Here is a 14,993-nt window from a genome sequence, read left to right on the forward strand (position 1 = left end):
TTCAACAGCAGTTAACACGGATGAAAGTTCAGCTAAGGAAGTGGACTCAATCCCCTGGACTAACCAGGCTGTTCTCTGCACTCTCAGTAATCACGAGGCCCAGAGGGACTCTGAGCCATCTTCACTGACCCCAACAGACCTCGTCCTCGGCAAGAGTCCCAAAAGGCTGTTCACAAAGGCTGCTTTGGCAGTCAGCTGCCTTCACTAAGTACCCCTTTTGGCAGGGTCTGAATATTCACACTGGGAACCTGGATAAGGGAACAGCACAGTAGCTACTCCAGTGGCTGTATCGCCATCATGATGCACTGATAAATAAACAGTGTAGAATAATATTCATATGCCAGCGTCCAAAAAGCTGTTGCATGTGTTAGCCTGAGGTTAGCTGAAGCCTTCAAAGATTTTAACCACTCCATTTCTGGAAAGGAGAGAGGGACTGATGATGGGAAGAGAGTTTCTAGTGATGGAGAAAGCTTTTAATTGGGAAGCATAAAGCCTTTAAAAAGCAGAAGGTAAATACTAGAACATACCAAAGTTGTGTGGTTGGTTTGGTTGGTTTTATGAAGTCATACTCTGGGGGCTTGATTCATTGGAATTGAACATCTGGGGTTTGCTTTGTTGAGACTGGAGTTTCGTTTCTGTGCTAGTCTTCACACTGACACTTTTTTTTTTTTTTTAGCATGCTCACTATTTTTTTGCCTTTTGAATGTCAGTAGTATGCTGAACATAACCATCTCTGATGCGGAGAAAAATATTTAAGAGGAAAAAATCACTTAACTCAGAGTCTCTCAGCCAAAGCTCTGGAGTGAGTAAGCAACAGGAACTCTGAGGAAACTGGAATAAAACTCAAAATCTTTACACTGCCGAAATTTCTGCCTTAAAAACTAAATATAGGATTGAAAAGGATCTTGAACTGAATTAGGACTGAGGCTATTTTTATTTATTTTTAAGAAGAAAGAAAACAGAGCATTTAAAATAAAATGCCAGTTTTGCACAATTAAATCCCAAATTAGAATTGGCCATGAATAGTATAAGATACTCTGCTGTAAAGACAGAGAGAGAATTCAGAATGTAGTCCTTCCCGTGGAAAGGATAAAGGCAGAATTTTCTAATGTATTATTTAACGCTTGTTATGTAGTGCATTAAGCAGTCACTGAGAGGAAAGCTTTTAAAAACCAACAGCCTCTCTGATAGCATTAAATCTTACCTTAGATTTTTGCTTAAGTCAATATTAAGAAAATAAACGAATTAATACATTTCAGTCTGCCCGATTTATAGAGGCCAATCAAGTTACAATGCTGGACATGGCCAACTGAAAGAGGGGAATAGATTTACCTGAGTGAGGTCTTAATTTAATCAGCTGGCCCCAGAGAGCTGAAGTCAGCAGGCTGGGATGATATAAGAGGCAGCAGAGAAATAGTGCCTTTACCGCAGTCGAAAAGGAGAATGACAGTGATGGAAAGGAGTCTAGGCAGTGTCAGAACACACCTATTTCCATGATTTATTCTTAATTTACTTTAATGACAGTCTGAAGGTTGTCCATTTTTCTTTAAGTGTCCTCAGAATACTGATATTTGCTAAACATTTAAAGCATGCTTTTTCTCCCCCTCCTTTCTGTTAGCTCCTTTGCGAGTTGGAATTGAAGAGGAGCTATGTTCACATTTTGCCCTAATGAATTACGAGCGCAGTGGCAGACTGCTCTTTTCCCGCTGTATGCCTTGCCAGCCAGCGTCCCTTCTCTGCAGTCACCCTTGAGTCGGGTCTAGGAATCACAGGCTCCTCTGGGATTAATGTTGATATTATGATAAAATGGAGGAATTCATTGCATTTCTTTTACAGTTAATACTGGCAAAAGAACAATGTGTGCTTTCCCAATACAATAGCTCATTTTTATTATCAAGTGAGTTTATTGATGGTTGTTCAGAACTACTGACAAGCAGACAATGATCTCAGATTGCATTTACATTTCTGGAATACTTTCCATCTTCCCAGTTTCTGCCAGGAACTTGCTTCTGTGATTCAGAGTTTTTATTTTAAGATTGGACTGTTGTTTAATCTGCATTACAAATCTATGCCTTTTGCTTTCTTGTGTATGTGCACTGCATTCATTAGTATCACAAATCCTTTAAGCTTGGACCTGAACAATTATTGTTAATTTATAGATTCTTCCAGGTAGGAATTTGGTTTTTGCCAGGCACTTGGGTATGCTTTTACAGATTGACTGTAAAACCATCATCCCATCTTCAGATGAAATAGTGATTATTTTTTTTTATTTTTTTTTTCCCCCACAATGCCAGTGGGGGGGCATTGAGAGGGTTCAAGGGCGATGTGATCTCAATAATACTTGCAAATAGCTTGGGAATGTCAAGATAAATGGAAACCCTTATCAGTCATTTTCTCATTTAAAAAAAAATCTGTGTTTTTGCAATAAAGGACAACTGCTACTACTTTCTTATGAATCTACTCCTTTATATAAAAGATGCCCCGAATTGCCCCAAAATACATCTGGAGGGAGGAAAAAAACCCAAGTGATACTGTTCCATACTTTAAAAACAAAAAATCTTTGTACTTGCTAGGAAAAACAGTGAAACAAACTTGAAGCGTTTTCTCTTTGTAGCCACTTTTTTGCCCCCATTGAAGAACAAGGCATATGAGACACCTATGTATTTCCTCACATCTGCAATCTTTCCTGCCAGGTTGTCTTACCATATCAAGGGTCGCAGCTTGCTTTAAAGCCAGAAAGTTGACTATTACACCAAGTCAATATGTTCTCTGGTCTCCTCCTGCAGCAGCTCCGCAACTTGATGGGTGTTTCACTGGGCATGTTACAAACCCACTCAATCCTGACATGGTGTTTTAAAGCATGAGGCAGTTCCCATCCCAGGTGAAACTGAAGGTACTTCCTGGGAGAGAAAAACAGGTTCTGAGACCAGCCACCGCAATGCAGAATGCCTATTATTCTGCTCAGGCTGTGTCTACAAGGAGACAGTAGGGCAGGCCAGTGAGAGAAGACTTGTTGAGCGAAACAGTGGGTGCTGAGGACCCAGCGCCCACTCTGGGTCCAACTAAAACATTAATAAAAGTGCCCCATCACTCTCTGTACATCGTTCAGTTATTCAGACCAGTGTACGCGTTCCCACAACAGACAGAATTTAAAGCCACTATTTAAAAGATATGTGATTAATCTTACGTTTACTTTCATGTTTTCAGATATACTCAAGGACAAGAAAACCCATCCAGAAAACAGAAACGAACCAAAACCAACTGTGAAAAAGATTGACACCACAACCACCACAAGCACTGTCAAGTCGTCCTCTAAACACAGCGTAACTGGAAATGGGAGCAATCCAGCCCGGAGTTCCTCACTTGTTATTTTAACAGCACTAGCAGTTCTGTGGCGTTGTCAGCAGTAGCTGCGTTGCCTTGCAGCCACTACGCAAGCGTTTCTGTCACTTATACCTACAGCCTTACCCAACAGAAAACAAATTTAAGTGGCTCTCTAGTTTATATGATGTTAGAATAAATAGAAAACGATATGCTGGAGTTGGCAGATACCATGTCGTCACTTACAGTGTCTGAAGATAGCCTTTGACAAAGCCCACCCAAGATACAGAGGGAATGATGACGAGGGTCTGAGTAGCTTAAATTATGGGGTAGAAATAATTGAAAACACAGAAACTGTATATGTGTGTGTTATTGTTTTTCTCAATTTTGTTCACTGGAATCTGACTGGCTGGTTTTGTTTGTTTAATTTTTCTGATAAATTATATGAATGGTCGGTCTTCAAATTCAAGCCAATACATACTTTATTTTTCTAGTGAACAGCTAACAAGCTATGTCTACAGTTGTAAACCGTGTTAAAGTGAAGTACTCTCTACCAGCTTGATGAAATTCCTAAGTGGTTAAGAAGATCAAAGCATGTTTGAAACTTCTTTTCACTATTACTGTTTAGATTGTAGGAAGCAGCATAAAAGCATATGGTGTGTCTAATATATCAGTATAGTTGCCTTAACTATGGAAAAAATTAGAAACACTTTGTTTACTGAGGGATATAGATAGCGAGTTTCCCTGCCCTGCAAAATGCCATGCTTAAGCATATTCTCAAGGCTTACTGGATGAATGTCCAGCAATGGGAAACATAAATAAGCATAATAATGTTTTATCCAGTTGAATGCAGCTCTGTACAGAGAAAAAAAGAATGATTCAGTTCAAACTTTGCCTATGTGATGTTAAAGAGAAACCGACTTAAATTTTCTATTTCCCAGAGATACAAATTATTGGGAACTCCCATTAGACACTAACTAGATTTTGTGCATTGTGGATCTCTGAAATCAACTCTGTTTCATGAACTGTGTATTATTTAATTACATTTAATGTTTAAAATTTTGTATCATGGTAGGTGTAAATGTAAAGCAATCTGAAATCTAGAACACTCTGTTAACGCATCACCTTGATTGCTACCCTAGAAAATGTCAAAACGTGCATTATATTACAAGGCTATTTCTTTTTTAATGCATTTTAACTTTTTGGATGAAAAAGTACGATAATAACTTCTAATGGGTTAAGACTTAATGTGCGTTTTCCAACAACTGTTTACAGTGCCATTGAATATATATATACACACAAACACAACTGTATGAATACAGCGATTAATATGATAAATATATGAAACATTAGAATTGTTATATTTACTACATTTCATAACTATTACAACAGTTTAATGGCCATTTTCATGTTGTAGACTATTATTATGTACAGTTTTATAAGATTTAATGTAAAACACTTGCCTTTGGTTTTTTGTAAAACATCTCTTTGATACTTACGCAGCCACTGACGTAACTCAAAAGAAGAACCCCGTATCTTACTAATCAACTTCAGGCATTTTATCAGCAACTTTGATTATAAAAGACAGCCTGACTCAAAGAAGGTGCCATGCTCCAGTATTACTACTGGATGTCATTATATAGAAAGTGGCAATAATACAGAACAAGTATACAATGAGTGAACAAAGACTTACTAGTGTGTTTTCAGATAGGATTAGTGAACATGTCTAATTATGTTTGCAGAGGTGGGGCTTGAATTTTGTTTTTAATTTGGCCTCTTAGATCATATTTACAGACATAAAGGTATAATCAGAACCATCGACACACCCAGCTGCAAAGGAGGTGTCTCTGAAGTGGCGGCAGCTAAGTTGTCTAAAAGAGAATTCAATTTTAATGTTGAAAGGAGGAGATAAAATGGAAAAGATACTTATACTAACAAGAAATATTTTATATTTGAATTCTGATTTTTAAAAATGATAACTAAGTAGTGCTTTCCAGTCATATCAGTGAAAATCAGTTTTGACCAAAAGTACAAAAATGACTGTCCTGTGCTTTCCAGGGTTTGTGAGCTGCATCAGTCTATTGAACCATAATTAAAAATGCTGGTTCTTGTATTCATTTGTACTGCCCTTTGGAAAAGTGCACTTTTACCTGAGGAGATGTGCGAGTCGTGTCATTTGTACAGTGAAAGGACACTGTAATTCACTGCAGCCTTAAAGGATCAGTCGAGATGGCTGCTGTTAGATGGGTTGGTCTCTGTGCACACACAGAAAGGTACCTCAGGTGCTGCCACCACCAGCTCCTCGGGTAATACCAATCACTGTGGCTTCACTGAAGCAATTCAGACCTCTTGCTTGTGAACCTGACCCCTAATTTAGCGTTCTCACATGTAAGATGCTCAGTCACCATTCAGGCAAATGCATCTGCGTTGGCACACTTAAGTCTCCTTCAGGATTCCTATGGATAGAGCTGGGGTTTCAGGGCTACCACAAATATCAGTTGTGCAGCTTGTAGTTTTCAGTTCTTCTCACCTGCAGAGATGGAACTTGAATGCCCAGACTTATGTGTCTTTTTGAGCTCTTTTCTGTAAAAGGTTTTGTGCTTCTAGCTTGGAGCTAAAGGCTAGCCTTGTATTCAGCCGTAGCAGAGGAAGTTGCAGAAGCCCTGCAGTAGGCATGTATGGAATAACTCATTGTTTCTTGTTGCTAAATGTCATAATCTTGCCAAACAAAAACCTCTGAAAAATCAAGTGCTTGAATTTTGTGTTTAGTTGGCAAATATTTGTATGATGTAGTATTCATGTTGCGAGCTAAAAAAGACAACCCTTTTAAAGTTTCTGGAACAAAACTACAACAGGTTGAAACTGTGGGATGAGATAGATTCAACTCATTTCATTGGATTCAGCCAGTATTTTAATAGACACAAATTGTTATGGAACGAAGGAAGAGACTGCAGAGGACTCCACACCTATTAATCCATTTCACACCAATATACTTCTACGCTGTAAGAAGAGTACTGGTCAAACCGGCATGAAATATGTTCATAATGTGCATCAGAAATGGTGCAGCTTTAAAGGGCAATGCAGTATATTTTTAGTGATGGTTTAGGATTTTTTTTTCCTCGGGATCAGTTGCATTTACATACTAAAAAGAGAGTATTTTCCATCAAACAACAAATCTATACCAGCAAAGGCAAAAACAACTGGCTGTGTCAGATAAAGGAAGTATTTCAGGTGAATAAGATACCTGTTCTACAAAATCTTACTTCGTTATCCAGGACACTGTAATTACGATGTAATTACAAAGGTCTAAATTCAAAATACCTTCAAACTTGTTTATGTAATCTCAGAGTAAAATAAGGCACTAGTCTAAGAGCATTGCTGTAGCTTTGCCTAACAGTTATGAATTGTATTTAGCCACTGCTTTTGGAATGTTTATTGTTTTGCTATGACTTTCTTTTAATATTTTGCTGTGCCAGCATTTGTGAATGCCAGCGTTGGAAAATAACTGCTGTCATACATTTGTGAGTAAAATCAATCTGTAATTTTCTCTTGATAGCGATGCAGGCTTCTTACCAGATAAGACAAAATTGCCGTGGGCGTGCAGTCCGTTCTTAGTGTTTCACTGCTCTTTGGGCTCCAGGTTACAGCAGGTTGATGTTAAGAGCTTCCTCTGTCACTAGTCCCCTCCCTGGCTATGAAAGCGTCAGGGAGGAGAGTGAACGTGGGTGGACAAAAGCATGTGTGGCTGCGATGTGCCAGCACATGGCAACCTCTCGCTGTCTTCTCTGAGGCCCTCAGCCGAGTGTTCTCAGCTAATTTTCAAGCAGCTTTTACACCTCTCCAAATCAACGCATGGAGACTGGCCAGGCAAAGAGCCGCAGAGAATCTAGAGACTGCATTTACAGGCAACTTCACAGACACCTGCTATGAACTGCACTTTCTTTGCAATTTAGATGCTCTACAGAATCTGGCCTCTCATTTTCAACCTTGCACTTTTTTTCTGGCTTGCATATTGCCAGCATTATGCCCCGTCTTCTAGCACACCAGGTACTTCGTCACTGCATAAGGAATTGTGATTCTGATCTTTCACTCAGTAATGAACCTTTTGAGGTACAAATATCTGTCAGAGCTTGATAAGGGCAACACAAATAATCGTGTCCAGCTGCATTGACTTCAGAGGCTCTGTGTATGGGTATCTGGCTGTGAGATGCGCATCTCTTTGATCTCTGAAATCAGATCTGTATTTAATATATCCCAGTTTCCTTTTGTTACCAAGACTGCAATAATTTTTAATTTGACTCTCTAATCCTGTATGGGTTTTCTCAATATTGTCCTAATGGATGTTATACGCAGACTTCATTTTAATGTTAGATGAGCCTTTTTGCCCTGATTCACTGAGCCGTTCTTATTCAGTATTACACATGACTAGGTTTAAGCAAGATCTGTTCAAGTGAAAGGAGCTGAAACACACATTAAAGTGAGATACTGAGTAGGACAAAAATCCAAAAAGTCTCTGTGTTCCTGGGTTTGACTTCACATTAAACAGATTTTAATGTTTAGCTGAAATTACAATAAAAATATCATAATTAGCATGGTGTCAAGGGGATTTCAGCCTTGTATTGAAAATCGATAGAGTCTATCCATTTTTTAAGTGGGAATTAGTTGATATACTTGCTTTCCTCACGTCTCTGCATATGGGTGAATTTAGGTCTGTAGAAGTAGGAGACATTCCTTAAAATGTATCCTGCACATTGAGCATCACAGCGTCATAGGTGCTTAATGTTGCAACTGGCCAAAGGCATGAGACATTTATTTTCATTTATAGCATTTCACTACTTACAGTGCTTCTTGCAATGACACGTGGCATGTGTGTTAATGAAAAGTGCAACACCTTACAGTCAATATCATTATAGCTGTGACATGCGTTAGTGAAAAAGAACATGATAATGTCTTCTTCCCATTGCCTCCGAAGTCTAGAATTATTCCCAACACTGCATTCTCTTCTGGTTTCCACTGTCACTTTCTAAATAGCTACATCTGAATTGTATTAAATATTAATCCACCAAAAAATAAATACTGGCCAAGAGATTGTAATAAATAGAGAGACAGTAAACTCAGAAAAGTATCCTGCATTTAAAATAGAGAATACTCCTTGGTAAGAAATCCCTCCTGGACTAGAACAACTTTTTAAGTCCCTCTCCTCTCTCCCGAGTCATCAGCATCCTCCTTCCACCTCTTGTGCTGTATGCCCAATACGAAGCCTGCATGCACAAGGCTGCTGCACTGAATTCTGGGAAGTGAATTAAAACTATTGCTGCGTAGTGACATTTTCAAGTATCTTGCGTAAAGTGGGCCTCATTTTGCTGGTTATGAGGAATGCATTCCAACTGCGCGTGCAATTACTTCAGTTCTGATTCAGGAAATAGCCAGAGTTGCTGCAGCTTTCAGAAAAGGCTGCTGGATGCAGACCATGAAGCAACACTTTTGTGTTGCTCCCACGTGATTGAGATCAGACTCAGTCCTTAACATAGACTGGCTTAGACACTCCGCTTATTATCAGCACTACAGTGATTTCCCCCCATGAGAATCACGTCATACTCTTTTGAGAGACGGACACATAAAAGAGAGGCCACTGATGCTTTCATGAGTTGCATAAAATACTTCATTAAATAGCCAGTAACAACCACGGGTGGTTTTTTCTTTTTTCATTTCTGTGCAGAAAGCATTAATACTACCTTGCAAAATTATGCAGTTTGCACTTAATCATTTCAATTAATCTTTAGTAAATTACCCAGTACTTTGTAATTATAATATTTGCAGCTAATTTAGTGCCATCCTAAAAATCAGTCGTTGCATAATATAAGCAATTAACATTTATTCGGGTTTTTTTCTGTTGCAGGGGGATATATAAATTATCCTCAGTGGCCTTTCTGTACACCTAATTAGCACCTGTTTGAATTATTCTACAGGCTATGGACATTTCATTTGAAAAATAAATGCGTTGCTAGTTTTGTGAACTCCTTGCAAACACACAGTTGTAAAAATTACTTTTCAGGGGGATATGAAAACATGTTTTCGTATGTCTTCTGGGTTTATGAGCTAGGCTAGGCATTTAGGCAATTACATCTAGAATAGGTACTGACATTTTTAATGCAGTTAAAATGGAAATAGTCGGATACCTCTTTCCCGTAATTAAGTTCAGTATTCCTGATTTGTAGCCTGGTTTATTCAGTAAAGAAAAATGAAAGCAATAAGACATCAAGAATATAGATCCTAGTGTAACTTTCACATTTCTGTATACGCATATAGAGTTAGGAAGTTTTACTAATCAGAGACTATCAAAAGCATTGCTATGCTGCAGTGTCAAGGATACGATGTTAAAAGTGTGGAAATTAAACCAGATTGCTTCAATCTCATAAGTAAGCTTCTAAATAAATAGTAATTTTCTATTTAAATGCACAGTATATTGAGGAAGAGCATTTGATCTTTCTAAAAAGCAGAAAAAGCAGAAAAAAACTTTCTAACAAGGATGCCAATATCAAATATTTACAACCTCCACACATATGAAATTGGGAAATCAAAAAAGGGTTTGAGACTTTTCTGTGGGTATGAAATGCTGCAGCAGACCCTTGGCTCCTGTAAATCAGTATCACTCCTTTGATTTCAGTTTAACTATTTACATTTACCTCAGCATAGTATCTAGCCCAGAAATGTGAATTCCTTCCCATCTTTTTGCAGGTGCAGAAAATCGAAAGTAACTGCAGCGATTACAAAATTTGCATAACAGTTTTACATTGCCCAGGCCACTGATCAGATAGTATCTCCATGCCTGAAAAGAAAATCTGTAACACGTGGGGTGCTGTAAGTCTTCTGGCATTTTCCCTTTCCAGGGGCACGGCGGGGGCCTTCTCCAGAAGCAGCTGGTGTGATTTGGGGCTACAAGGAGATACTCATACTGTGAGTATCTCCTAGGGTAGAAAATCTTTCTCAGAGAAGGTTTGCTGATACAGATCAGGCCTTGAGGCAGATGAAGTTTGATTTTTCTGTTTCATGTTAAAACGTAGGATCCAGGTCTTAAACTGGCCTCAGAAACTAATTGAGACTCAGCGGAGAGAACTCATCGTGGCTTTGATGTTTCCAGAGAAGCTTAAGCAGCAGAGAAGGCAAGTGGCCGTGCGCTGCTTCAGCTGAAACCTGCGTATCTTTGCATTCGGTTTCAAATAAAATTACCAGTGAGTTTCAGATTAGTGGTGACGAATTTATGAGGTACTGTAGCCTGATGTTCTTCTATGGAGAAGAAATGAAATTACCTCCTAAGCAGAAAGAAGACTTTTTATATAAAATAAAACTAACGCTAAACATCCAGCTTGAAAGGAAACCAAACCAGGATGTTGGGCCTGGCAGAGATGTAGAATTATCACTACATTATCACATGTAGTGATAATAGTGTCAGAGTCCGCTTGTCATGCAAGAGGGTATCCACCCTCTGTCTCTTTTGGGGGGGCTTGAGAAAAGCTACAGTTTATGGCTCAAGGATGACAAATCATTTACAGGCAAAAGTTGCAGACAAGTCCACAAAGCGATGAAGAAAGCAATAAGACATTTGGTGGCCTCATTGAAAAACGAGAAAAAGAATTTAACTGAAATATTTGAGCTTTGGCATTAGGGATGAACAGCAGTTGAAACCTGCTCCCAAAACACTGCAGTTGCGTATGGGAGCAGGCTAATGTAGCAGCAATACTACAGAAAACGTTTATTGTGTCCCACATACAACAAGAGGGGCAGTATTAGAATAAAAATGGAAGACAGTCCACTAAACCTTGCATAATACAGCCACTTACTGTACTTTGATATCAGAACTAATACAGTATGAATGTTTACAGTACACTGGGGTAGAAATACTAGTAAAATATGTGCTTTGTCATTTAGCTTTTTTAATAATTAGTTTGTGGCCTCCTAGTCTTTTTTTAGTTCATTTTATTTTACAGGAATGAATAGGCCGCTTACATTTGTATTTTACATTAGTTGCATCACGGGCTTTTTAAGTTCCAAAATAGATTGGTTTTGCCCTAGGCTGTATTCAAGCTCTAATAATTATTTCTATTTCTCAAGCACGTGTTTTATTTGCAGTATATCTGCTTATATTTTTATTGAATAAATTTGTCAGTTTTCTTCAGTTTGTTTTTCAGCATTCAATATGATAAAGACAATTCAAAAAAGCAGTCTGAAAACAATGTCTTAAAAGAAGAACAAGGCTACTTTGAAAAGTTAAAGTGAACAGTGTTTTGTAAAGGACAGTGAACTATGAATGGGAATAAAATTAAGTAACCCACAGCAGGAAATTGTTGTTGTCTGTTAGAATTTTTGTATTTTTTTCTGAATATTTTTCATCATCTTTGTAAGTTACAAAGCTGATAAAATCTTAAATAAAAATATTTTAATCTGTTCAGATGATGCTTTGAATAAAGGATGCAGACCTTGAGAACTGCTGAGGAACTGTTAATATGTTGGTTGTAGTCTGGCAAAGAAAGGTCTGTTTCTTCAGCACGTAACTACTTTCTTGCTCTTTTCTTTCTTGCAATAAATACAGTGAAATAGAAAGGTGGCTACCTGCTCTTCTGGGAGCTCTTAATGTTATTGAAGAGACACCATACTTGCAGCAGTCTCCCGGGTAAATGCCAGCACACCTCCACACAACAGGTAGGACTTTTTTCATCAAACTTCCATTCCTACATGAACAATCAGCTCTGAGTTCTCCATTGACCGAGGTCTTGCAATAACTGTGGGCCATATTACAAGTCTTGCCCTTGGTTTTGGTTCGGATGGCATTACTTTTCCGTTTTCATATAGGCCAGGGTATTAGAAAAAGGAAACTCCCTGCTGTTAGCTTAGCCTTTTCATCACTTGTCAGTTATGAACTTTGCAGTTTCTCTTTTGAAGGGGAAAAACCCTAATCCGATATTTTTCTGTCGGATGCTGATTACTGTGATTGTGTCTCTACCATTTCCTAAAGTGACACAGCAGATCCCTTTCCTCTCATAAGCATTTGTTAAAGCTACTTTTCATGAGCTTCTCCTCACTTCTCTGTCAAAACAGCTGCTTTTTTCCTGCTTAAAAGTTGGTGGGAAAGACATAAGCTGTTTTATACCTTTTATTTCCTGTTTTGATAGTATTTAGGAGTTCCTCTTGTAGTATTCCTGAATGGGTTGAATTAAAACTATAGGACAGACCACTGAACCACAACAGTATTGTGAACAAAGTGTTCCTTTATTGTGTTTAAATGACTGCATACCTGCTGTCCATCTACCTACCTCATTTTTTCTCACTCATTTTGTTTTCTGATTGCATGATGATTTGAGCGTTCCCTCCTAAAGCATCCATGATTCCAGCTTTCCTCGATTGTTTCAAAATGCTTCCTATTTGAGGTCTGGGAATTACATACGGCTCATCTCGCCATCTATTGAGAGTGCTTTTTGCTAATATATTCATTTTTGACCCAGCTCCAAAGATAATAGCCAACAGCTCTTCTCTGCCGAAGCTAGAGGAATGCTTGTTCTCTGAAGTGCTGCCTCATAAAAGCCTTTTAAGTTTAAGGATTTCACATTCATCCTCTAATTAAGCAGGTGTCTAAATCTGTGAAGCTGCTTCATTCTGAAATCCAACCTGCCTCCACTTCAAAGGATGTTGTTTCTTTTCCCAAAGATGTTTTAAAAAGTGCTTCTTTGACGGTTCAAATTTGTAGGGTTATTTAAAGGATTTGCCTCTCACCTGATTCAGTACTTATTTTCCAAAAATACACAGAATACATCAGATCTGATGAGATGCCTTAAGGATGTTCCTTAATAGTGGTGCTGGAGTTCGTATCTTTGACTGAAGATCTTTAATTGCATTGAGTAACTAGCCCTTCTGCTAGCCTAATGCCTGAAGTGGTTGCAACTGTCTATAGTCCCTTTGATGCTCCTCCCACCAGAAATCCAAATCTTTCCTCGTGTTTGGTTTTTTTGGTTGATTGGTTTTGGTTTTTAGCAGTGTGTCAGTTTGCCTCTGAAACATGTCTAGCATATGATTTGTCATACAGAAACCCTGGAAAAAGAGTGGATTAGCCTAGTTTGTCCCAGGGGTCCCAATACGGTGCAGCTCCAAATACAACCACTGACTTACCAGCATGATGGCTTGCCTACGATATTGAGAGAGGCAGTGTGACTTTAGTGTAGGAAGTCTTCCTACACTTCGGCTTTATATCTGAAAATAAACAGTCTTTTTTTGGAAAGAATGCTTGTGAAATCATTATTAACCCAGGAACCCAACATTAACTACCGCCATCCTAAAAGAGCAATCTGAAAATACTCCTGCTTGTATAAGACGGGTTTTATTTGTGTTTTTATCATGTCCTCAAGGAGATTCAGTGTTACCTTTAAAATAAAGAAGGAATTCAAAAAACAACAGGAAGCCATGTCCTACACCTACAGGCTTATGTCCTACAACCAGAGATTACGACTTTCCCATCTTGCGTGTTTTCAAGAAAACAACATATGGATGATAGGAATTTGCCAGAACAAGCGGGAGGAGATTACACCAGATGTGTGAGCCCTATTCACTCACAGTGGCTACTCACTATTTACTTATGGACTTTTGGCTCTGCAGTCACTGGTCCAAGGTAACACCTAGAACTGGAAAACTCCCACAGAGAAGACAGAAAACTCATTCCTTATGGGGTTTCCACCCATCATTCCGCAGGCATTATCCTCACTCATCTCCAGGGGGAAAGGGTGCAGTGTGCCTCTCAGCCACAGGGACCCATATTTTCGCCCAGGGGTCACAGTGGGTCCTGCAGCATGCTGCCATTCCCTTTTTCAAGGTACATGCAGATATTATGGGTGCTTCCCAGGTAGCCCGCAGGGCGTGAAGCAAGAGCTAGAAGTTTACACTGACTTTCCTTCATCCAGGAGCAAAAAGGGATGAATTAGGCCTGAAACAACCCTTCCGTTTCAGAGCTAACCTTTCAGAAAAAGCTCTTTTTTTTTTTGTATGACCCATTATTTGTTGATTCAGGCAAGTGCTGGGGCAGCAGGAGTCTGCTCCCTTTATTGTATTGCACAAACTGTTATGGTGTCTGCCCTCTGTTTTCTCAGCCAGAAGTGAGCAGACTTTTCTAGCTACAAAATCAATATTTTTCATTACAGAGTAACTCGGCCTGCAGAACCAGAAAGTATCCTAGTCCGATTGGGTCTCAAATGTGGATTTCCGCCGATCTTTCAGGAGTTACAAACTGCTAAGAGTGGCCATGGTTTTGCTTTTCCCTGGAAAGCATCCATGTTACCGGCACACTTGGTACGCACTGCTGTGTTTCTCTGATGCATTCAGCTTGTGGTCACCACCTATTACTTGTCTTTCCTTTCTCAGTTCCACCTTAAATTGGATATAAACTTCTTGAGACACATTTAGTGCATCAATTTCCTCAGGGCATTTCTTTAATTTAAGGAAAGGTACAGAGACTCCAATTAACCTCAGATGAAGAGACCCATAGTTCATTGTCTGTCTGGGAAAATGAACCTCAGGGAACGGTACTCTTACATTGTAAGTGCGTGTCAGAACTGCAATCAGAACTCATGTTTTTGGCTCCTACTTTGGCATGTAATCTATTAGAAGAGTGTGAACAAACAAGTTCATTA

General features: G+C 38.9%; 1 protein-coding gene across 2 annotated transcripts in view; it reads left to right on the forward strand.

Moving 5' to 3' along the window:
* The window catches only part of LOC134517324 (glypican-5-like), a 394,664-nt gene extending 381,114 nt beyond the window's left edge, over positions 1 to 13,550 (forward strand). For both annotated transcript variants that reach the window (XM_063338702.1, XM_063338703.1), the window contains one exon: positions 3,208 to 13,550. In XM_063338702.1, the coding sequence (XP_063194772.1) occupies positions 3,208 to 3,410 (203 nt within the window). In that variant the 3' untranslated portion in view covers positions 3,411 to 13,550. The remainder of the gene's footprint in view (positions 1 to 3,207) is intronic.
* The last annotated feature ends 1,443 nt before the right edge of the window (positions 13,551 to 14,993 follow it).

The sequence above is a fragment of the Chroicocephalus ridibundus genome, chromosome 6 (assembly GCF_963924245.1).
Source record: "Chroicocephalus ridibundus chromosome 6, bChrRid1.1, whole genome shotgun sequence".
Lineage (NCBI taxonomy): Eukaryota > Metazoa > Chordata > Aves > Charadriiformes > Laridae > Chroicocephalus > Chroicocephalus ridibundus.